The following is a 24,601-nucleotide window of genomic DNA, read 5'->3' as shown; positions in this document are numbered from 1 at the left end:
GCCTCGGCGGCAGCTCCCGCTCCGCCCCCGCGGTGCGACTGGGACGGCCGGGGCGGCGGGCACGGCCGGCGGGGTGAGTGCGAGCGGGACCCCCGCGGGACCACCTCTGCCGGGCGGGGACAGGGCCCGGGCCCCGCGGGCGGCGGCGGCTCCGGGGGCAGCACCGGGCGGGGGGGCACGGGGGCTCCCGCGGTCCTGCGGGATCCCGCCCGGGCTGGCAGCGGGAGGGATCTCGCCCGTTCCCAGCCGTCCTTCAGGGCTGGACAGAGCCCGCGGCCGCCGCTCCAGCTCCCTCCTATCTTTAGTCCCAGCCCCAGGCCCGCCGGGACAGCGGAAAGCGCTCAGTCCGCTCTGGGCAGGGAGAACTTCCCGGGACACCGCGCTCCGGGCGGGGCGGGTGGCCGGGGCACGGAAGGGGGAGCTGGCCCGGCGGTGCCGGAGCGGTGCGGGAGCATTGCTCCTCGCAATGAAGAGCGGTGTGAGGGGAGCTCGGCTTAACCTGAGATCACAGCCTTGGCTCTTCGCAGAGTCAGCAGAGTGAAGAGTTTGCCAACACTGAAGGAGTTGGCACTGAAGGAGACTGAAGAAAGAAAGGGTAAACTTACGTTCATGGGTAACTCCAAAGTTCATAGTTGACAATTTATAGCTCTGTTACATTAAATGAGATTTTTACTGAGATAATCTCATCAATGACAATTGTTTAATATAATTGCAGAAGTGGCAGAACTTGCAGACTTAAGGATACCTTTCCACTCACATAGCCACATTCTTAAATTATCAAGACTTTGGCTTTAAATACTGACCATTGAACAGGAGTAACAACTGGTTGCTCATTTGTTTAAGTGTTAGCATACTCGGTAAGCCAAAAATGTTTTCTTATTAGCAAGATTATATAGAAATCGAACATCCCTCTGAATAACACAGAGAGAACCCAAAAGACTTCTGCATGTGAGAGTGGTTATCTTTAGCCAAATCCTTCATCAAGTGGGTAAACAGCACGTAATTGACCCAATCAATTCCCAGTTTTTAGAAAAAAATGTATAATGGATCACTTCACATCATGTCCTTTTAGTTCTCTTTGCTTTTGTAGGGCATGGAGAGTCAGGAACTGCCTTATGTGCTAGTTGACTGTATAGGAGGGAGGCTTGGAGTATATGAAGACCATCTTGGATTTCTGAAGAAACGTTTTCATCTCATCACCATGAAAGAATATCTTGAAAACAAGACATTTCTCAGCAAAAAGATCAGAGCTATCTATGTGTGGTATCACAAACCAGCTATTACTGAAGAGCTGCTCCGGAGCTTGCCTAACTTGAAGGTAGTTGCAAGTGCTGGAGTGGGAATAGATCACTTGGACCTGAAACTCCTCTCCACCTATGGTGTGAAGGTGTCCAATACTCCATTTATTGTTTCCACTGACACTGCAGACATGGGGATGGCTTTGTTGCTGGCATCTTCCAGGAGACTTGTTGAAGGTAATAACTTAAATGGTCTTAGTTTTTTCATAGAAAAGATGACTTCAAAACATGCAGAAAATGAGTGCTGAGGCAAAAGTAAGCTTAACACTAGAAATACGGGAAATAGGGGCAAAGGAAAAAGTTAAGACTAATCTGTCTTGTTGACAATAACTGGCATCCTATTTCCAAACTGGCATATTGGCAAGGTAGAGTTGTTCCTTCTTTGGACAGCTCGAAATTCAGGCCTCTTCTCCCTCAGCCCACAGCCACTTATTCATTGTACCTGTTCAATGCAGTCTTGCTTTTCAAGTTGCAATAAAAGGGGATTAAAAGAATGTATTCTCAAGGAGGTTTGAAGCCTGTCTTTGTCAAGCTGCCATGTATCTGAGTCATTATGAACAAGGAATCTGCCCACCATGCTCTGTGTTTCTTTTCCCTGCCAACCTTGGTGTATCTGTAAGGAGGCTGAGAACCAGATGGCCTTACTGCTGCTTTGGCCTTACCTTCCTTGCTTCCTTTCTTGCCAAAGAGAGGCTGGGTGGGTATGTTTCTCTCCTGAGCAAGAAATCAGTGTCAGCAGTCCTGTGTACAGTGCAGCATTACTCATTTCTTGTCCAGAAACATGATGGCAATATATTACTGCTCCTGTGCGTCTGCCTAGTCCTACGATTAAAAGTTTGTGTGAGGGGGAAGTAACCAGAGGCTGGAACATCCCTTAGATTATGTAATTCTTCTTTTGCTCTTCCGAGGCCATGAGATGGCAGTCTCCCCTGACACAGAGTATTTCCCTGTTGACTGGCTGGGGGTTGAGGTTTCTGGAGCGACCTTGGGGATCCTAGGAATGGGCAAAATTGGTTACAAAGTGGCTGAAAGAGCCAAAGCCTTTGAAATGAAGATTTTGTACCACAACAGAAATCAGAGGTAAAGCTTGTTGCAGTTCTAAGGCAACTCTATTTTGTCACTTCTTTTATGTGTTATTTGTACTTTTCACTTTGCTTTCACTTTTTACAGTGCTCTTTATTTTAAGTGGAAAAGTATTTACACATATTCCAATATGGTCATTAATTTCCCAATTTATACAGAAAGAAAGGAAGGAATGGGAGAGATGTACCTCATGGTTCTCCCCATTAGCTGGGGCTCCTGACTTCTTCCTGTCATGGTGGTGACATTGCAATGGACTGGAAAGGAGAAGACTGGGAGGACTTAACTCGTGTGATTTAGGTGAGGCAGGGATTCAGGCAGAGACATCTCCCCCTTCCAAAGCCTCGTGACAATAAAGGGCCAGACTTGCCAGTCTGTTTGCTGTCTTCTGTATGGGGTGTATGTGCCTTGTGCCCCTGTGCTCCCATCAGGCCCATTCCATTCTTTTCTTTTGTGGGAATTTGATGAGAGCCAGCCAACCTCGTCCTGATACAGATCGAGTGCGCCAGCAGGTCCTGCAGCGTGTGGTTTCAGTGAATCAGCACTGATGCACAGCACAATCAGGCTGTTGCTGACATAGATTTGGGAAGATTTAATCCCTGCCTTGTCTTGTGTGTTTCCTCAGTAATTTTCACATTGCTTAGTTAAATTACTTAATTTTCACAGGACATCAGTCTTGCTTTTTGGGTAGGAAAAGAATCCCCATTCTTAGCAGAAATTATGACACAAAGACATTTGGTTTGTCATTTATTCAGTGCATTTATGTGATACCCATTTCTTACTTTCCATCCCCACCATACTGCACATTTGTGTACAGTTCACTTGTTATTGTGGGAAGTAGCTTGATCTTTTTTTTTTACTGAGTTTCAGACAAGCAGCTAACTGCTTTGCACTACACAGCAAAGATAACAATAAATAAATATTTTCTCTATGGGTGATTTGATATTTCCCTTGTTTCTTGCTACTGCAGTTTAATTTTGGGATTTTCCCTTCAGAAAAAAGGAAGAAGAAAGTGCTGTTGGAGCTGTTTACTGTAAGAAGATGGATGATTTGCTCCGGCAGTCAGATTTTGTGTTATTGGCTGTGACTCTAACTCCACAGACACACAAATTGATTGGGAAGAGGGAGTTGGAGCTGATGAAACCCACTGCTACTCTTATTAATATCAGCAGAGGTAAGGTGGAGAATAAACAAAACTGCATTAAAGTTTGGTGGCATAACAAGTCCTGGGAAAACCTCTAATACAGAGTCTGTCCCTCTGAAATTTTCCACAATTTTTCTGATTATTAGTTTATTTAGACACCCATGGTCATATCTCAGTAAAATATTTAAGTGTTCCCATTATAATGAGAAAGTCGATCTCTGAAATGTTAGTGACCTTGGAGTGTTAGAAGCTCATGTGTATTTATATATCTCCTACTTAAGCCTTTTATTTATTTAATGCAATGTTGTTGCTCACACACATCAGGGTGGCCCAGCTTACTCTGACACCTGGCGCTCTGTTTCATTCTGCTAATTCCCTGATGCACATACCCAGGCTTCCCACTCCCACTCCACCACACTCCACTGCTGCTTCTGCACTGTGACCATGGCCTGCCCTGCTGTTTGCCTGACAACTTCACCCAAAATAATACTGAGAGGACAGTAAGGAACATGAAAATAAACATATCCTTCTTACTGTAACCCAGGGCTGATAGTGGATCAGGATGCTTTGGTGGAAGCCCTTCAAAACAAAGTTATTAAGGCAGCTGCTCTGGATGTGACATATCCTGAACCTTTGCCAAGGTAGGACGTGTTTATGTCAAAAATAAAAGAGTGTATGTGTGATGTTCAAACTGAGTAAAATTTTGTGAGCGTGTGAGAAGTTGCATAATTTTGTTAGTAGAGGTACATGAGGCACTGGTCCTGCTGAAACCATATCCCTAATCCTGTTCCAGCCAAATAAAATTCACACTCACTCATTTGGAGGATTTCTTGCATTAAACCCCACCAAGCTAGGCATCACTTTTCACTTCTCTGAATATACTTGGGTTGTGCAATTAGGTTTTGTTTTATTTTTAATTATTATTTTCCCTGGCGGCCTGCAGTACTGATGAAATACTGATGAATGTGCTGTGAGTGACTAGTTCAGCATTTCTTTTCCTCTCCCAGGGATCACCCCTTGTTAAAGCTGAAGAATGTTATAATAACTCCTCACATCGGAAGTGCCACCAAGAAGACGCGCTGGGTTATGATGGAGGAAATGGCAGAGAGCATAGAGGCAGCCCTGGCGGGTCTTCCTGTCCCTCGTGAGGTGCTGCCCTAAAGCAGCTTGCATTTAGGATTAATGCCAGCAGTGCAGAAGCAGCAATTTGATCACTTTTCATATAATTGCTTCGTGTAATTTCATGTTATGCAGATAAAATATATAAATCACGGGTTCAATTTATTCAAATAACCAGCAGCAGCTCTGTGTGGAAAACTGCAGTGCTTTGTCTTGATCTTCAATGGAAAACTCCAGAGCACAGAGCTTTGCCTTAGTGTCATTTACTTTCCTCGCATCCCCTTACAGCTGTCCGCTGGTGCAACAGCGAATTGAAGGACATGTAAATCGTGTCTGAGAGGGACCGCCCGGCACAGCGCCAAGCGCAGCCGGCGCGTCGGGGCGGCTCCTGCCGCCGCTCCGGCGGCAATCCCGGCCCTTGGATGCGTGCTCCCGCCGCGGGCCGGAGCGGGAGCCGGGGTCTGAGTGTGAGCGAGCCCTGCCCAGCCTGAGGGTGGCTCGGCCTCCCTCCTACCTCCCCTCTCCGGGACCGGCCGGGACACCCGCAGCCTCGGGCCCGGGCCTCCGTGCCGACAGGGGGAGCTGCAGCCGGGCCCTGGGCCGCAGCCGGAGCGGAGGTGGGAGCTCCCCGGGCCGGGCCGGGCCGGGGGCCAGGGCAGCGATGTGGGGCGCCCGGGTGGCTTCTGTGCCGCGGTGGTGCCGGGCCCTGCGCAGCTCCGCAGCCCTGGGCGGCTCCAGGAACTTGCTGCGGAAAATGCTCCGCAAGAATAAGTAGGTGCGGGGCCCTGCCGGGGTGGGTTGTGAGCGCTGGGGCAAGGGGAGTCACGGGGGCTGTGGGGCTCGGGCGCTGCCGCGGCCCCGGTACCGCGGAGGAGAGAGAGACACCGATCCCGAGCCGCCGATCTGAGCTGAACATGTGCCCAGGTGGCCAAGAAGGCAATGGCCCTGGCCTCTACCAGCAGGAGTGTGTCCTGCAGGACCCGGCCACTGATCGTCCCTCGGTGCTCTGGCCTCGGTGAGGCCGTACCTCGGGTGCTGTGTCCAGTTCCGGGCACCTCTGTACAGGAAAGACATTGAGGTGCTGGAGCATGTCCAGTGAAGGGCAGCGGCGAAGGGTCTGGAGCACAAGTCCTGTGAGGAGCAGCTGAGGGAGCTGGGGGGTTCAGTCTGGATTAAAAGAGACTCAGGGGGGACTTTATTACTCTCTACAACTGCCTGAAAGGAGGGTGTAGCCAGGTGGGAGTCAGTCTCTTCTCCCAGGAAACAAATGACAGGACGAGAGGAAATAGCCTCAAGGTGCACTAAGGGACATTTAGATTATATATTGGGAGAAATTTCTTCACTGAAAGGGAAGAATGGTCAAGCAATAGAACAGGATCCCCAGGAAAGTGGTGTAATCACTGTCTCTGGAAGTGTTCAGAAAACATGTAGAAGTGGTGCTTAGAGACATGGTTTAGTGCTGGACTTGGCAGTGCTGGGTTAACCGTCGTCTTGATGATCTTAGCCCGGTTTTCGAACCTTAATGATTCTCTGAATCTAACAAAACCGGAGAGCTGTTCTTTTCCACTCCCTTCCCATATATGTGCAGCTTCAGCTGTGGGTGGGAAGCATTGTTTCCTGCACCCAGCTGTGAGGAGAGCTACTTGTATGAAAACCTGGGTGTTGTGGTGTCCTTTCAGACAGGTGGAATATTAATTACACAGGCAATCCTTATTTCTCTGAGCTACTGAAAGATAAGGTTGATTTCCTTTCCTTTTCCCGAAAGAAAGAAGTTCTGGTATGACAGCCCTGCCCTGGGATCACAAACGGTAAGTGCAAGCTCTGAAGGCGATATGTTTATTTGTGCCAAGTGGAACAGACTTGTGTTTCTGCGATTGATTCTAACTTTGAAGCATTTTCTGATGGAGAAATAGCAGGATTTCGTGAGCAAAGAGTAGGGCTCCAGTCTGACTGTGACAGGATTGCCATTTGGCTTCCCATGGCTGTTCCTCTTCTGTACTGATCTTTCATCCTTGTCAGCATCAATGCTCTCTGGCACACTCCTGAGTACTGATCCAGATTAAAACTTCTATGAGCTTAGCGTAAGGAAAAATTTTTTAATGTTTGTTTTTTTCAAACAAGCAAAGCTTTTCAGTCATTTTTCATGCTGTATTTGAGAAAACAGATCTATGGAGTTTTAAAACTTGCTAGAAAATACAAAAAGAACTTTAGAAACTTTGACTGTAGTACATGAATGTCGAAGATTTTGTGACCAGAAGTATTGTTTATTGAAACACTTTATATGTAAGACCTATATAAAGCTATCACAGCTGCAATAATGAAATAAGAGCATACTTAGTAAAGTGCATGAAACTGTATATAGTCACCTAATACAAGTGTGTAACTACTGTTTAATGTGTTGTTTGTTTCTTTTTATAGTTGTATAAACCAAGCAAGTTGGACGTTTTAGTGAAAAATGACTTTACAAAAACAAGGAAAGAAGACAGTGTGCGCTGCAGAGTTTTGAATGGTCTTATTCATAAAGCTGTGTTAGAAATGGCGACTACCTGTGAAGTCAGTCAAGAATTTTATGATCTCAAGCTGGAAATTTGCAAGGCAAGTGCCACAGCTACAAGTGCTTCTGCTGAGCCACTCTGATTATGTTGTGAGGTTGGCATGGGCGTGCCAAAGGAGCTCCCCTGGGTGTTATGATGTGGGCCAAGAGGAGTTTTACTGCATTGCTCTTGATGTGGCAGAGTGCAGCAAGATCTGGCACTGGAGTACACACGAGCAGAGCTTTGCCACTGTAGTACCTGGCGTAGGAGACCTTTGCCACTCTAATGCAAATGCAACTCAGGCCAATTAAATGATGATGCTCCTGATGTGACTTCTTTTTCTGCTACTCAGACATAAACTCTTTGTCTTGCCCTTTCAGAAGGAGGAGCTTGGCTTTACAAACATAAGTGTATCTTTCCAAGAGTCTGTTCTTCTTGTAGCTGTGTGAGAGTTGTCACCTGCTTGTGTCACTCCCGAGCAATGTTACTTGCAGGAAACCTAAGTGATGCATGAGATTAGTTCAAAAAAAAGGGCAAGCCTAAGAAAATGTCATTGTCAAGCCAGATCTGAGAAAGAATTGAGATTTGTATGTAATTGTATCTAGTGGTGTCATAATTTGTGGATTTGAAAGGGATGTTAGAGTTCTGATACGGGTACTAAGTCAATTTCTGCATTCTTGTTTGTTGTCTGCAGTTTTTATCATCTACATTTGATGTTCTATAAAGATTAAATTATACCAGTGTTTGGCTTAAAAGCTTGGTGGACTTAGCTTTGATATTAGAAGCATGGAAAATGATATCTCATAGCTGCATCTATTACAAAAGGGTTGTCATTCATGACTAAAATAGATATTTTTTCCAGCTCAATTCATTCTGTTGTCAGACAAGCATTCAAAACTACATGGGCAAGATGAGTCTTTTGGCTGTATATGTGCAGTATCCTTCACAGAGTATTTCTGTCCCTCTAGAGCTTGTCTCAGATCACATGTCTGCATGTAAAAATGCTGCCTGGTGTGGGCAAGACAGTTGTTTCAGGAGGCATTGCTGTAAATTAAACAACTTATAACATAAGAGATGGAAAGAAACAGCCTTCTTCCCGATACAATACAGATTTTATAGCTGCACAGTGTTTGTGCTGCACTGGGACATGGCTGGGCGTAGATCAGTCCTGATTTACTCATGAACTGATTCTGATATCATCACTTCTGTTATCAAAAGACATTTTCTAGTAGGCTTTCTGCAGTCCATCACAGACTTCATTGTATATGAAGTGTTTGTGTATATATATATCATTTTAAAGAGAGATTTGCCTTTTGTATAGGTGTCCCTGTCATCCAACTTTTCAGCGTGCCGTGTGTACTGGAACCCTGCTTCCACTATGGAGAAGGACAGTTACGTTGAAAGTGTGCTGCGAAAGAGCGCTCCACGGATACGGTACTGCTGTGGGATAGACAGGTCACTTCCTGCATCCAGAGCCATTTCCTCAGTACTTCTGACAGTCTAGACCTGACCTACTGGGATGCCTTAGGCTTTTAGATACTTGGAGTAGAGCATCTCCTTTGGTGAGCCTCACAGCGAAGGGTGGCTATGTCAGACCAGCTGTGTGATCTTTTGCTGGAGCACAGCTGGCTTTTTTGGCTTCTGGGCTTTCCCAGGGCAGGAGTGGGCCAAGCAGAAAGGAAGAGGAGTGTGGGACAGGTCTCACTCCAGTGTCCTGGTGGTGCTGGCTTATTACAGTGAATGCCAGAATGTTCATATGTGTGAGACTCTGAGATGTAGCACATGACAGAACTTCCTTCTGGTTATCAGACAACAGCCTCATTTATTGTGTCTGGCGCCCTTTTATCCCATTCCAAACTCCCAGGTCTATCTGTGCCCCCAGACTCTGAACCAATAAGATGCCTGCATCCTAGGAGAGCTCCCATAGGCTGTGAGCTTCTGCCAGTCAGCCCAGAGGCTGCTCCGTGGAGCTGAGCTGAGCTGAGCTGCGCTGTTTACTGTGAGTTGATTAATACTACTGCGAGAGTGGCTGGCCAGGCTGTGCCGGACAGGGGCCCAGGACAGGATGCTGTACAGAGGGCTGACAGCTGCAAGGATCTCCTTGCAGATTCACTGGGCAGTTCTGATTGCTGGGGATGATTTAGGCCTCCAGAAGGGATGACTATTATTACAGAAGTTCTTCACAATACTGATACCAAAAAACCCCCCAAACTGAGAATGCTACTGTGTATTTTGATGCTTTTCCCCATTTTTCCAACACAGAGTCCGGTGATTTTTCATTGTATCATTGAGATTTTTGTCTTTCTCCCTTTCCTTGGCTTTCCCTCTGCTATCCAAACAGTCTGTTGGAAGTTCAGGACTTCACCCATGTGGCAGGTGGCGTAGAAGCACACTTGTAAAGCCATTTCCTTTCTCCCTGTTTCCATAAGCTGTGTAATTCCTGCTCCAGCACAATGCTCTCTTCTACTCCACAGCTTCCACTCTTTAAGAAGGAAAGTTGCTCCTGGGAAGAAGAGAAAGGGACCCCTGTCAATCCTTCCTGCAGCTAGCATGTAGGATAAGTTGTCTTGCCCTGCTCTGAGGGCTGTATCCCCCACTGCTCTTATCCCTACAGAGAGGATAAATATACCAAATGAAGTGAGGGAGGACCTGTGCCAGACTATGTGTACAGATATGGACAAACCAAATATCATCAATACTCAGCTGGACCTGCAGCCAGTAGTTTTTATAGGCCATGCATTCAAAGTTGGGGTTCTGCAGTGATGTATTACTTAGCATCAACCTGGATAGCTCCTCATCAGGAGCAGTACTGCTGGATTTCATTTAACACCTCTTACTTGTCCTGCAGATGATATACTGATACTCATGCTGGTGAATGCTGTGTTTTTGCCAGGTATCTTCTGAAGAGTCAGCAGATTGTAGGAAATGTACCCCCAGTCATATTTATAAAAGACAAAGAAGCTGCAGCTGTAAAAGAGGTAAATGTAATTTTTGATTCAATGTACAAATATAGTGACTTAGCAGAGTGCTGAAAATTTAGTTGCTCTACCAATTTTCTTTTTTTTTCTCTATAGTTGCAAAAATGATTCTAACAAATAATCTTGAGTAAGATTGATGCCTATATAATATGTAGAAGGATTGTAGGCAGTATCATTAGGCCGGTGAATTTTTAAAGAATTTAATTACCATTTTAAGGAATAATATAGGGCTGCCTGGTGCATATGATTATGGAAATGAGGTTGGAGGAGCTGTTTTCCACATTTTAAATGTTATGTGCTTTTAAGATTCAATTGAATAACCAGTGATTTTTTAATTTTTTCCCCATATCTTTTTCCATCTGTGAATTGTTAAAATGTTTGTAGGGAAGTGCAAATCTTTGCATAGGGGATGTCGGCTTATTCATACTGCATTTTTTTCCTTAACTTTTAAACTTGTCTTTGATATTTCATGCTTTCTGTCAAGGTGTTGATGGCTTTAACTAGTTGACATATTGCTAGAATACTGATGTTTTCCTATGAATTTGCTGTCATTGGACTGTGAAGCAAGATCTCTAACATAGTGAGATTTCCAGAAGAGAAAGATGACACCAATGAGTAGAATTTGATGAGAAATGTCTCCTCAAGCTGTTGATGTGAACAGAAGTTGAAAAGAACAGGTTCATGTCTCTGTGCCCTGAAGTGCCTTATTATTTATAATAGTGTTACTGTTACAGCCAATTACTGTTAGACCCTTATGGGCTCCTGCAGTGTGCCTGAGCAGAGCTGAAGGCATAAAAAGAATTTCAGATTCTCTAGAAATGCAATGAACTGCTTGATCTTTCTGTGATCACAGAGTTCACAGAAGATAAGTAAAAACCCTCTTTATATCACTTCTGTCAGGGAATGACACTGGGGAGCAGATAGATGGATCATTTTCTCCCACTTCACAGTTCATCAGATTTATGTCAATCACAGATTCAAATAACACACTGAACTTGGTTTTAAGTATTGTAAGTAAAGGGAGAAAACATCTAATTAAACTCCTACAATAATTCAATTAATTAGAAGGGAATTAATGTAAAGAAAAGCTGAAATGAAATTTCAAACAAGAGAAAATTTTCATGATTACATATTGTCTGTAAGCACAGAATATAATAATGCATTAATAATACATTAATAATTTGTAGCATTTACTGGTTAGATGCCATGTTAAATGGGGTTTGGGAACTCCATAGTTTCCTGTAAGAGAAATGTAAACTTGCAGAAAGGGAGAAGAGGTGAAAAAAATCTGTGTAAGGATGTTATGGAAAAGGATTTGCAAGACTGAGGTAAGAAGAAATAAACCAAAAAATATATATGTCAGACAATCCCTAGCCAAGGGTTCATAATGCACATAAGGCAAAAGACTTTGTAGGAATCTCTGGATCCACTATTTGACTAAAACATCCCAGGCAAGAAGTATGAGCAAATCCATGTAAAAGAAGGAAAAGGCTGTTTTATAGTGGTTTTGCTAAATATTCCAAACATAGAAAAGATCATCTTTGCTGTTAAATACTTGTCTGTTTCTTGTGTAGATGGGAACAAAGTAGATTTAAACAGGATCCTTAATATGTGTGGCCTTTATGTGTTTACAGGTCGAGGACTTACTGGCAATTGCTGATTTTGGACCTCCTGAAGAAGAAGAATCATCTCAAAATGATTCAAGGTGGGTCTTTTTGGTTCAGAATTGTACGAGTGTCTGTTTTCATCTCCGCAGGCCAACTTAAATTGGGTATTATTTGACATAAGAGAAAGTATATTTTAATTAGGTGTGTACATTGTTACTCACAGACCTGATACTTGTTCTGGTATTAATATCTTAGTTTTTATGAGCAAAATATATGTAGAACTTCAAGTTTTCAAGACTTGATGTGTTGATGATAATCAAAATTTTAAAAATGCTCTGCAGTGGTAATGTTTGTTTCTTGCTGGTAGTTGTCTCATGAGGATGAAAATGGCATTTACCAGTACTGCTCTACTTGTCCACTTTTTTCTGCTACAAGTTTGGTTTATTATACATGGATAGCAAGTTTACTGACAAATCTCCCTAAATTAATTTAATATTCTTCCGTGAGCGATTTTTAACCGTTGAGAGACAGGGCTGAACAACCTATTGGAATAGTGGTTCTGTACACTGGATGCTCTCAAAGCCAACTGCCTTTGCACCTGTGTGCTGTAGTTTGTTGGTAGAAATGCCTTCTGTGCCTCAGGATGGTCCATCAGGTGTGAATCAGAAATAGCTTCCTGTGGGAAGTCATTCCTGTGACAGGTTTCCCAAAGGGTACCTAATACCTTTTTCTGTGTCTTGGGGAAATAGTCAAGTCCAGCATAAGGCATCACATCGCTCCGATGTGTTTTAGACAGAGGCTGCTGCTTCTCACTTGTTGGAAGAGCTGGGAGAAGTCTTGAGTTCCTTGGGTCTCCCAGATCCAGGGCTCACCTAGGTACATTTTTTCCCAGAGACAGGCAGTTTAATCTAGCATCTTGTTGCTTTATTGACTTTCTCCAGTTAAATCTGGTGACAGAGACTGTCCTTGGATGCATGATATGGGGGTATCTCTTCCTTCATAACATAGGGAACACAGGGGGTTAATAAAGTTAAACTGAAAAGTCCAGTTTATTTCTGTGTTACTCAAGTTGTCAAAAATAGAAATATATGTGGGGAAAAGACCCAAGCCAATACTTGTTTTCTTTCCCACAGTAAACTCTTCCCTTCAACAACTCAATCTTCGGATTCACCCATGCGGACTAATTTGTTTGGTGTTGATCATGAACTGCTGAATAAACAGATAATGGACTATAAAAAAATGAAAGCATCAAGACATATAGAAAACATTGTCTGGACAGAGAAGCAGCAGCAGCAGCTTTCTAAGATTCAAAAGAAAATGAAAAAGAAAAAAGCAAGGAATCCTCCTGACGATGACGACATTATGCCACAGAAATACTTACTGGACAGATATGAAGCTGATTACTGGGATGATAACACTGAATCAGCCTCAGACTATGAGCTGCAGGATGAATTACAGGAAGAGGTGAATGAATTGGATGTGGATGATGACAAAACTTTAACTCAGCCTACTGGTAAAGGGAAATGAAGTGAAAAAGCCATTCCCTTCAAAATGAAGGCTGCCAATAACAAAAAAAAAAAAAAAAAAGACTGCCATAGCTTCTGAAAGATTAATTTTGTATGTGTTTACCACTTCCTCATTCAAGCTAATAGATTTGCCTTATGTGAGCAGGTTTGCTAGCACAAAGTATGTAAGAAAATCTGCCATTACTGACATTCTCTTAAGCAGCTTTCAAGCTGCTGCAGTTGAAGGACTTTCAACCTGAGAGTAGTTTTTTAATGATAAAATATACCTATTGGAGCACCGAGTTAAAACTTCTTGCAGCTGTGTGGATTATTTCCAATAAAATTATGGTTTCTATATTGCGATATTTATATTAATTTTTTTTTTTTTTGTGACCTGTGTAAAAGTTATCACCAAGTAATACTGCCTGCTATTCTGATATAAGGAAGGAAGAGGGAAGCAAAATAATGACAGTGGAGTTCAGCTTCATCACACAGAGATGAGGACAGGGTCTTCTCTAGAGGACCAGTCTAATGGGAGACCACTTTCTACAAAAACATCCCAATGATGGCCGATAAAGTTACAACCCTGAAAGAAAATAAATTTATAATTGTGCAAGGTGAACTGCATCAGAAAAAAAATTGAGAACTGCTCGTCCATTGGGTAAAATGAGGCAAAATATTGTGACTTAGAAAATGTATTAACAACTTGAAAAGCAGAAAAAGAGCAGGAGGGAAGAATGTTCCAGAAACTGAGATCTGAAAATGAATAGGGAATCATATAAAAAGTGAGAATAAAACTTTCTGACTCAAAGCACATAAAAAAATAACAGCATGAATGTATAAAGTCAGAAGGCTGCAAGCTTCAAAGAAATTACAGTGAACAAGGTAGTAAAAGAGAATTCTACCAGAAATACAGAAAATTTAATTCCAGTAGTTATTGGGGAGGTAAAGAAAATCAACACAGGGGAGGTTGCCCTACAATGCAGCAGAATCACAGAATGGTTTGGGTTGGAAGAGACCTTAAAGTTCATCTAGACCCAGGACCCTTGCCATGGGCAGGGACACCTTTCCCTGGACCAGGTTGCTCAAAGCCCTGTCCAACCTGACCTTGAACACTTCCAGGGATGGGGCATCTTGGACAAGCTTCTCTGGGCAACCTGTGCCAGTGCCTCACCACCCTGATGGAACAATTTCTTCCTCATATCTAATTTAAATCTACTCTCTTTTCATTTAAAACTTAGGACTTGTCCTATCACTACACTTAAAGAACACTGCAATCATCAGTTGTAGTCAATGCGGATGCATTTAAAAAAATAAAAGTCCAGTTTAAACAATTTAGTGTCATGTAATAAGGTCACCTGCCCAGCAGATGAAGGGAATGCAGTGGATATGGTTTTTCTGGGTTTTTGTAAGGCTTTTGGTACTGTACCTCATAGCATCCTCTGAGACAAATTTTCCAGCTGTGTGATGAGTGGGTTCATGGTGTGCTGGGGGAAGATCTGGCTGAAGGACAGAGCTCAAGGGTTGCAGTGAACACGGCCACATCTGGCTGGTGCCTGGTCACCAGGGGTGTTCCTCAGGGCTCCATTCTAGAGTCAGTTCTGTTCAATATATTTCTCAGTGATCTTGGTGCAGAAATTGAATGCACCATGAGCAAGTTTGCTGATGATTCCAAACTGGGAAGTGCTGCTGGCACTCCCAAGGGACAAAAGGCCTTGCAGAGGGATCTGGGTAGCCTGGCAAACATCAGTGGCATGAAATGGAACAAGGATAAATGCCAAATTCTACACATGGGAAGGAGTAACAGCAGGCAAAAGTCTAAATGGGGTGAGGAGTAGCCACTCCAGGAGAGCAGCCCTGCAGGAGGGTCTGGGGGTGCTGGCTGGCAGGAGGCTCAGCAGTGTGTGCCCGGGCAGCCCAGGGGGCAAACCATGTCCTGGGATGGATCAAACACAGCTTCACCAGCCACTTCAAAGAAGGGATTATCCTGCTGTACTTGGTGTTGGGGTGGCCTCACCCTGACAGTTGCGTGTGCTTTTGGGCCCCACAATTCCAAAAGGATGTGAAGGTCCCTGAATGCATCCAGAGGAAGGCAGCAAAGGTGTGGACGGTGTTCTGTGAGAAGCAGCTCAGGACACTGGGGTTTTATTGTTTGGAGAGAAGGAGGCTGAGGAGCAACCTCACGGGTCTGTACAGCTTTCTGAGGCAAGGAAGGAGAAAAGGTCTCTCTTCCCTGGGACCCAGAGCCAGGTCATGTGGGAATGCCTCAAAGCTGTGCCCCTCAGAAGAGATTCAGACTTGACGTGAGGAAGCATTTCTTTATCCCAGTGGGTGATCAAACCCTGGAACAGGCTCCTGAGAGAGGTGGTCAATCCCCCAAGCCTGTCAGTGCTTAAAAGACATTTGGACACTGCCCTTAATACCATGCTTTTTATTTTGGTCAGCCATGAAGTAGTCAGGCAGCTGGACTCAGTGATCATCCCTTACAACTCAGCTATTTGATTCAATTTAGTTTAGTCCGATTTGATTTGATTTGATTTGATTTGGCTCTTGTTGCTTCCTCCTTCTTTTCTTACCACTAGATGCTCAGGATATCTTTGATGACATTTCTTCCAAGCCCTGCACTAGAAGAAGGGATGGAATAGGCAGTTGGGTCCCAGCCTGGGCATTGGCTCTGTCACTTTGCAGGAAAGAGGCACATATCTTTTCATGGGGGTGAGAGCTGTGGATCACCTCAAGAGCATTTAATCACATGAACACATTTGCAAAAAGCACATAGAAACTGTTTTTTTTTTAATCTTTTGTGTATATCCAGTTTAGCTGGGCTTCCACAGGATGGCAAACCCCCACATCTCTGACACTTAGATCAAAGATCTAGGCTTTGAGATCAATCCCTCAGTCGGGAGCAGGAGGTGCTTCAGAATAAATGGTTACAAATTGTTTGATGTGAGCAATACATGTTCATTTCCCTGTGGATTTTTTTTCTCCTTGCACTCAGTTGTAGAAATACCTGAGTCATTTCTCTTGGAAAAACCCATTAAAACACAAGACCCGGAGAACAGCAGTGTTCCATCAGAGCTGAGGTCCATCTGGCCCGAAACACTGTCTCCAAAGTGGCCAACCATCAATGTCTACAGGAGAGTGCATGATCAGTGCAGATCTTCTGCCAGGGCCCTGGCTGTCCTTATAGGCTGCCCTCCCCTCTCCACTGCCCACTCCTGCCCAGGGCTCCAGGAGCATGTTCCAGCTCAGCCTGAGTGACACTGTAGGTGTCTCTGACACTGCAGAGAGCTGCTCTCCTGGACAGAACACTCAGATGTGAGTCATAGCTTGTCATGCAGAACCCTGGGCATAACAGAGCAGAACACTTCTGTTCTGTTCTATTCTGTTCTATTCTATTCTATTCTATTCTATTCTATTCTATTCTATTCTATTCTATTCTATTCTATTCTATTCTATTCTATTCTATTCTCTATGCTCACCATGAGTCAAACAACGATGAGACTGTTCTTATTCTGAAATACCAAGGCTTTTTCATCTTCAAAAACATGTTTAAGGACACAAATCTGGAAGATTACAAAGGGAATGGTATTTTATTTTTATATCTGAATTTATAGTATGTAATTTTCTTTTATTTTTTGAATCTGTTTCATAGCTGATGTGTACAAGCATTAACACAATGCACATGTAGCAGGCTGGTGCATTCTTCACTTTAGATTGAAAAATCATCCTTTGCAGTCAGCAAAGAAAAGCTACAGAGGCACAAAGAGCAACAGCAGGAATACAGGTCAAGCAGTCCCTGTTTCCTGAAGAGTGAGGAAGAGAACAATGAGGATTGGTACTGACCACATACAGAAGAATAAAGCAAAGAGGGGTGTGGTATCATGGGATATTATCCAAAGTTGGACACACATTGTCCAACTTTGGATAAAAGTGTGACAAGCACACTTTTTGCCTTCCAAAATGTGCTCCACTGTGCTTCTTGGCCAAGGATGAATGAAATGTGCTCTTGTGCCTGCCCCAAGCTTGTATTGTTCTCTGGAAGAGCTGAAAAATGGCAATAAGCCATTTGGCATCCAAACCTCTGGACTGGGCAGCAAGTCTGAAGCCCTTCCAAGCAAGGAAGGAAGGCTTCCCAGGCTGTTTGCACCAGAAGCAAGAACCCCTTGGAAAATGGAGCAATGTGAAGAGCAGAGCTCACTCTTGTTCCAAGCCTGCAGTGGGCAGAAGAGTCAGAGAGAGCCAGGGCACCAGTAGTGCCTGGGAAGTGCAAGGGCAGCAGGCAGGAACAGAGCTGTAAGGGTCTGGAGGAGCCCTGGCAAGGGACCGTGCTCAGTGCTGCAGACAAAGGGAAAAAAACCTGCTAGAGACACTTGCTAGCCCACCATGGGGGGAAAAAGCCTTTCCCCTCCAGCTGCAGGGCACAAGAGGCCATCTTTGAGGTGCATGAGCAGCCTGGAAGAAAAGGGCTGGAGAGCTCTGAACAGTGGTCATGCTTGATGCTGAAGGGGAAGGCACAACACCCCACAGACTGGTGCCAATCTGCTCTGGGGAAAGCTCCTTCCTGATCTCAGTGCTAGCAACTGGCAATTCCCTGAGTGTGCGAGCAAGACCTGCCTCTTCAATGTGTACACTGGTCACATCTCCCAGCAGATTCCCAAACCTTGTTCTCCCTCAGCCTGGAGCATCACTACACTTTTGGCTCAAAAGCCAAAATGAAGCCAAATGTAATCCACTGGCTGGAATGAACAGTGCCAAGAAGCCACTATGGAAATAACATAGGCTTTGAAAAACAAGGGGGACAGAGGTGGCAGAAAGGCTGGTTATTTTCAGACCTAGAACATTTGGATCCATGCCCAAAGCACAGTCAGGCAAATTTACAAACTGTAAAACAGCCCATTGTTGCTGTCATCCTCACATCCCCTTTTCCCACTGAAACCAAGCTGCCCACTTGGCTGTGTTTATATGGGATCTATCCATAGGGTAAAACTTTCAAAGCTCCTTGGTGACTTAAATCTTTCTGAAAGTTATTTGTGCACCTCCATTCATGGGGAAGTGTTCAGAACTTATACAAAATCCTGGTAAGTCTCTTCTCCCTTTAGGATTTAGTATTTTGAGCCTTGAAAGAGGAAGGAATGTACTAGGCTTGTAATTTTCTCTGTTGGTGCCAAAATGGATGTGTACATGCAGACTATGTAAATAAGGGAATATCTCATTGTGGTGACAAGAGAGGTGAAAGATAGGGTTTTGGTTTCCTCTGTGTGAACTTTGCAGAGGCATAGAGAGCATGCATGGTTTCCTCACCATTCTTCCCAATACACCAAGGGACATTTGCTACGATACTGTTGATGGTGAGGTTTTCCTTTTGGAAAGAAGAACTGAATTGGTTTGTGTTGTTAAACATAATTCTCCTTGCACTTCCTAGCTTTCTTTCTTCCTTGGACTTCATCCTTGCTAACTTTCTTGAAAGTGAGGACAGCCCTCTCAGCTGTTGTCTTGCCTTGCTAGTTTTCTTCTTATTCCATAGGCCCTCCATGCCCCTACTTAACTGCTTCAGTCTTTGCCTTTACTTCACATGGAATTTCTCCTCCTTGAACCTGAGGAATGAGAAATATCCACAGTGGTATAGATGAGTTTTCACCAGGGCTTTGGTGTGTGCCTTTCCTACAAAAATATCTTGCCTGACACACAAGAAGGCATTGTACTATTTTTGTATGTTTAGGTAGAGCTTGACTGGCAGTTTTGGTACCTGCTTGAAAACAGGACTTTGATAGTTGTATTAATCTTAGGAAAAGAGTCTTCTTACAGATGTGGAGAACAGCTCCTTTAAAGGAGAAGTCCCGAGGCAGCTACGTAGGATGAGCATTCCAGAGAACTGTGAGGAGGCTGAACAAATTCTATGTCTGGAGGACTTGTTAGTAGCTTCAAACACATTCCTGGTTTTCAAAACAGGAACAGAGCTGGGCTCTTCACAATCACCCCTAGGTGCCTGTGCTTTGAAGTAATGCTTCCTAATCATTATCATGCTGCTCCTCCCTTGCTGGCACTGAACCCAGTTGAATCTGTTCAGCTGTGTTAAGGCAAATTTCACAAAACCCACATATTTTCCCCACTTTTCATGAACACTTTTTTGTCAGCTGTGAATCTGCTGCTGTCTGTGACCTTTACAATTTTTCTGAGATTCCAGCAGCCTTCATCTGGACCTCTCTAGTCAAACCAGTGTGTGGCAAACTATCATGGTAAGATAGAATGAACATCCTAATCTCAATAAGGCAATCTTGGAATATCATCTAAATCAGCTCTTTATCGATCTTCTCTTCAAGCAAAATTGTAAATTTTAAGAAAAAAAATTGTATGTGCTTAAATTATTCAGAATTTGCTTTGAGATATTGATGAAATCAATCAATTTCTTTTCCAACCCACATATTTTTAGCCAAAACCAGACATCAAGAAGTCATCTCCTTGCTGTCCTACCAGCTGACATGTGTATCTCTCATACTCAATATAAACTTAATCTTTCACAACATATAAGATAAACCTTTCTGTCCACAGTAGGAATATGTCAAGACAAGGCATCTGAAAGTTTGTAAAATGGAATATCTTCAGCTTTTAGATATTGTGACTTGGATTTACATGCCAGCTTTGGAAGAGGGAGAAGTTGCACAGCCATTTCTTCACCTACCCAGCTGAAGAATCTAATTTCCAAGAGCAAGTCTGCCAGTCATCCGTGGTGGGCACTGGCCAGGCTGTCTAGAGGGATTGCAATGACTTAACAGTAAATGACCCTTATCTCTGGGGGGTTGGTTTGGTTTGGTTTGGTTTGGTTTTTTCCCAGCAATATTTCAGTAAACCTCTGAATCCATACAAGGTAAGGGATTGTTCAGGGTGTAATACAGCTAAAGCATTCTAATTTTAAATGCGTCTGTTCTCTTATGCAATGGCCAAAGGATTTTCAACCCCAGATATATTCAAATGGGATTATTGGGTTTTTAAAAAGGAGCTTAGAATTTCTTCAGAGTGACCATGAACAGTATATTTAATGAAAGTGTTAATTATTTTGGACTTCAAGCTGTTGGCTTTCAAATGAATAAGAAAATTCCTTTACGTGTGAATAGCACAAGTCAAACATTTAAATATTCACTTAATTATTTCAAGTATGTGTGCAGCATACTGGCTGGAAAAAAGAGGCTTTAATTTATTTTGAAAACTCAAAAACAATTGCACAGGGACTTGCACAGGGACTGTCCAAAGTCAGCCCTTCTCAGAATTAGCTGAAATACATTGATTTTACACCTGACCAATAACAAGGCGTGTTATTTGCTTGGTGAGGTAATTAAAAAAACCCCTCCACTTCATGTTAAATCTAGTGATGACAAGCCATTAATTATTCTTTTATAGGTTAGTCTGCAGCTCTGTTAAATATCAATTGGTTTATGTTTTAACTCATCTCCCATCAAATGCCCAGCACAGGAAGCTGAGCCAAGATGGGGTAATCCAATGTTGCCTGTCCTTAAAGACTACAATCTGAATACTGTGGTTATATGAATGAATTTATACATGAGTTACATTTATTCTCAGAATTTGAGAAACAGTATTTCTGAATAAATAAAAAGACTTGATATGTAATATGTACATAATTCAGAAAGAAGCTGTATGATCCTGGTTTATTGCTTTCTCAGAATGCCTCCCTGATGGGGAACATAAGGGAAAGTCTGAGTAAAGAATACCAATCTGCATGTATAAGTACTTAGTTATCACACAAATTACATGTGACATTAGTGCTATAGGAAGGTTATTTCCTGGTAAAACTTGAACAAGGAGAAAATAGAGGTGAGAAAAATACACCCTACCCTTTTGGTATCTTCTCTGGCTTGATAAAGTCCAAAATAATGTAGAAACATTGAGGTTCTAGTGGATTTAATCATCCTCATTAGCTCTACCGTGTGAATCAAATGTGCACTCCTACAGAGTTAGTAATCTGCCTTTGGTGTTGGTAGACATACACCTCTGTACTTCCAGAATAACCTAGGGAAAGTTGGATTAAACTTGAAGGAATGTTTAGCATTAAAATGACAAAGATTGGCAACACCTAGTATTTTGTTAAAACTGTTTTTAAATTCCTCTTCTAAAAATAGAGAACATCTGAAAAGAAAATGTCAGAATTGTATGTGCAAAGTGTTGGCAAAAGCATTGTGGTTCTTTTTTTCTAAGATTTTCTTGTGAAACATTTTCTTGTGAAATTATGAAAAGTAGACTGAATTGTATTTTCCAATGGAATTCTTACAGTAGAATATTTGCATCTATTGAGGAATAGATTTTCTGCATTACTGTGCAGATATTATGCTTTTTTTTTTTAATCAGAGATTTTTCATCTCTCTAGAGATGAAATGCTCTTTTCAAATTTGGCTAAAATGCTTCAATGTAATTGAAACTGAAAATTTCCCAATGATATTTGAAATTCAGAAATACTAAAAATTAATTTGAATAATTTTGAGTGTCAATTAATGTCAGAGATCCTAATTAGTGGATGGACTTGGGCAGATTCTTCATTCTTTTCTAGCTATCTTTCCTTCTCAGCTTGTCTGAATAATTAGTTCCTTTCTATAACACAATCTGGATTTTTAAGATCCATCTTTCCTTTGGTCAAATAATCACATAGTTTAACAGCAATTTTAAGTCTAATTTTTTGTAGGTAAAGCCATCTTGATAAACATTGTTTTGTTTAGTAAAAAAAGTGGTATTGCTTCTGCCAGAATCACAAGTATTTGAGATAAATTTTTCTCTGAGAATCTTTATGTTTTTCTCATATAATATGAATATGAATATTGAACTAATACAACTTATTGAATATGGTTACTTTTCGCATAACTTCTGCTTCCTTGGCATTGTTCTTTGTCTTTTCTTTGTGCTTTGCTTCTTGATTTCCTTTTCTTCTTCTAGAAGAGAAGCTCCTCCTTTCATAATGAAAACTTCTTTGAAAAGCTATGACATTCAGTAAGTCGTTCTAGACTTCAGTGGAATTTGAGAAGGTCTCCTGCAGGGAGCAGAAGAGTGGGATTGCAGTGGGAGGTTTGGCACATGGTTCCTTTGGAAACTCTTTCAAGGTCTTCTCTTTCTCTAGAATCCTGGCAACACTACAACAAGGAAGGAAACACCTTTTTCTGGCAAATTAAACATACAGACTATGCAAAGGGAGACCTTGTAACTTTTGCTTGTTGGGAAGAAAGAGTGTAAAGTAATTAAACTAATCCTTAAACATCTAGAATAAAGCAATGAACATGTTCATCAGTCAGTGTTACAGATGATCACTGAGATCGGCATGTGCTGCAGCATCATCTTCAAAAGCAAGAGAACATTACATTAATATAAGCTGATGCAGAAAATGTACTGGAGAGTTGAAGGGAAAAAACATTGGCTGCAAATCCCTGTAAAAAGACAGAGCTTCCATCCATCCTCTTGCACTTCCTCAAAAGAGTCGTTTAGGTCAGTACTGGTTTGGGATCTTACACTGGGACCTGGAAGGCACCTATGGAAGTTAATTCTCCTGACTCTCCTATAGGCTCTGAGGAGTCCCTTTTGCCAACCCAGCTGTTGGCTCTACACCTGCAGGTGGGTGCTCTTTGCTGCTGTTCTGCTTGGAGACGGCTACTGGGAAGAGCTGAAACTGTGAATTATGTGCACAGGTAGGAGAGGACAGGGCTAAGGCACTCACAAGTCACTGTGACCTGCCAAAGCACTCTCCTGCTCTTGTCACTTCCTCCAGACCTGAACTGCCCAACAGTATAAGCAAAAATATTACTTAATATGTTACTGTTAGAGGTAACCTGTTAAGGCACCTAGACAAATATTTAACTCTCATATGACAGCTATCTTATATTCACCAAGTTTCTGTTGTCCTCTAGTTGGAGAAGTACTAATCTTCAAATACATTCCCAAAGAAAATGACTAAGCTGTCGGGATTTGATTGATCAAAGCTATTACTTTTATCTAAGAAAACCTGATTTTTAAACCTCTTTACTCTTCTTCACATTGTGTGTTTATGACTTCACTCTGTTGTCCTCAAGCCCACTTATTTTTATATTGTGAAATTGTTGTTGACTTGCAGGAAAAGTGAATACAAACATTGTTTGTCCCTCTTAACCTGATCCATTTTTATTCTTCCAATCCTCTTCTTCAATTGATTTTGCATGTTTCTGTCCTTCTTAGTTCGTTGTAGATTTTTTTGTTTTGTTTTGTTTTGTTTGTTTGTTTGTTTGCTTGTCTTTTTACGAGGGAAGGAATTTGAAGCCTGGTCACAGGTTTCACTTTGGAAAGTCTTAGGCATGGGCTGGTGGCTGATGAACCTACTTCCAATGTCTACAGTTCAATGCCAGTCCCACAGTGTGCAAATACAACTTCCTTTCCCATGTGAATGAGTGCTGATTTAAACGTCACCCAGTTTTGCTGAGCACACTGCAGGATTTTGGCAGCTGGGGATAAACAGGTAACCAATTTACAACTTAAGTTATTATGTGTTACATTTTATTTGCCTCTGTTATAAAGCAGCTCCTCTTTTTACCACCTGATAGAAAACACTTTTGGTGGATCTCAAAAGTCATCTGGACATGATCCTGGGTAACTGTCTCCAGGTGGCTTGGGAATGTGGGGTTGGATCAGATTGCTTCCTGAGGTCCTTTCCCACCTCAGCTGTCCTGGGGTCCTGTGAAAACGAGGACATATCCCACAGTTTGGCTGGAATGTTCAGCCATGAGAGACTCTTTCACAAATGTTTTCTCTTAACCTTTCGCTTAATCTCTTTAACACATCCACTGTTTGAAACACTTTGCAATAATTGGGTCGGTAGCAATGGAAGTCTAATGTTGTTGATTATGTGGGAGCCATTGGGCCTTTCCATACTGGCAGAGCCATGTTCAATTATTTTACTTCACGAATTATTAGACAGAAGTTAATACCTTTATTTTAAATGCTAAAAAGTGGGACATATCCCTCCTTGCACTCTGTAGTAACAATTTTTTATGTTGTGGTCCTATATCTACTGTGGATAATTTATCTTTCATGGATGGCCGCCCCTTTTTTCTGTAAATGCTTTTACCTACAACCTTACTGTGTATACACTGAAAGTGCTGAAAGTACATGGCTAAGGAACTTAATAACAGAAAAAAACCCCCAACCAATTACATTTCAATGTACTTATTGGACTATTGACTGTAAAGATAAATAACTTTCATGGCCACTGCTGAAAAAAAAAAAAAAACAGAATACTTTTCTGCCAAGGTGAATGTTTGATTTTTATTACTTTTTGAGCAGATGCCAGTCAGTTTGCTGCTGTGGCCTTC

At 42.6% G+C, this 24,601-nt stretch overlaps 2 protein-coding genes across 6 annotated transcripts; both read left to right on the top strand.

Annotated features, from left to right (window-relative positions):
* On the top strand, positions 1-4,815 carry LOC132329684 (probable 2-ketogluconate reductase). Of its 4 annotated transcripts, none has more exons than XM_059851004.1 (6): positions 1-73; positions 1,091-1,475; positions 2,207-2,378; positions 3,374-3,552; positions 4,067-4,163; positions 4,530-4,815. In XM_059851004.1, exons 2-6 carry the CDS (start codon positions 1,094-1,096, stop codon positions 4,681-4,683), a joined length of 984 nt encoding a protein of 327 aa, XP_059706987.1. In that variant the 5' UTR covers positions 1-73; positions 1,091-1,093; the 3' UTR covers positions 4,684-4,815. The 4 variants fall into 4 exon arrangements, with proteins under 4 accessions (XP_059706987.1, XP_059706997.1, XP_059706965.1 ...); XM_059851014.1 differs by having other exon boundaries at positions 15-73; positions 1,073-1,475; XM_059850982.1 differs by lacking the exon at positions 1-73 and adding an exon at positions 248-595 and having other exon boundaries at positions 1,073-1,475.
* A 432-nt stretch (positions 4,816-5,247) lies between these two features.
* Positions 5,248-13,626, top strand: RBFA (ribosome binding factor A). Of its 2 annotated transcripts, none has more exons than XM_059850960.1 (7): positions 5,248-5,412; positions 6,407-6,449; positions 7,060-7,236; positions 8,497-8,630; positions 10,069-10,153; positions 11,788-11,858; positions 12,894-13,626. In XM_059850960.1, exons 1-7 carry the CDS (start codon positions 5,303-5,305, stop codon positions 13,285-13,287), a joined length of 1,014 nt encoding a protein of 337 aa, XP_059706943.1. In that variant the 5' UTR covers positions 5,248-5,302; the 3' UTR covers positions 13,288-13,626. The 2 variants fall into 2 exon arrangements, with proteins under 2 accessions (XP_059706943.1, XP_059706952.1); XM_059850969.1 differs by having other exon boundaries at positions 5,250-5,412; positions 8,497-8,609.
* Positions 13,627-24,601: the final 10,975 nt, after the last annotated feature.

The sequence above is a fragment of the Haemorhous mexicanus genome, chromosome 1 (assembly GCF_027477595.1).
Source record: "Haemorhous mexicanus isolate bHaeMex1 chromosome 1, bHaeMex1.pri, whole genome shotgun sequence".
NCBI lineage: Eukaryota > Metazoa > Chordata > Aves > Passeriformes > Fringillidae > Haemorhous > Haemorhous mexicanus.
The sequence above is the reverse complement of the archived record's forward strand: the minus strand, read 5'-3'. Positions and strand labels throughout refer to the sequence as shown.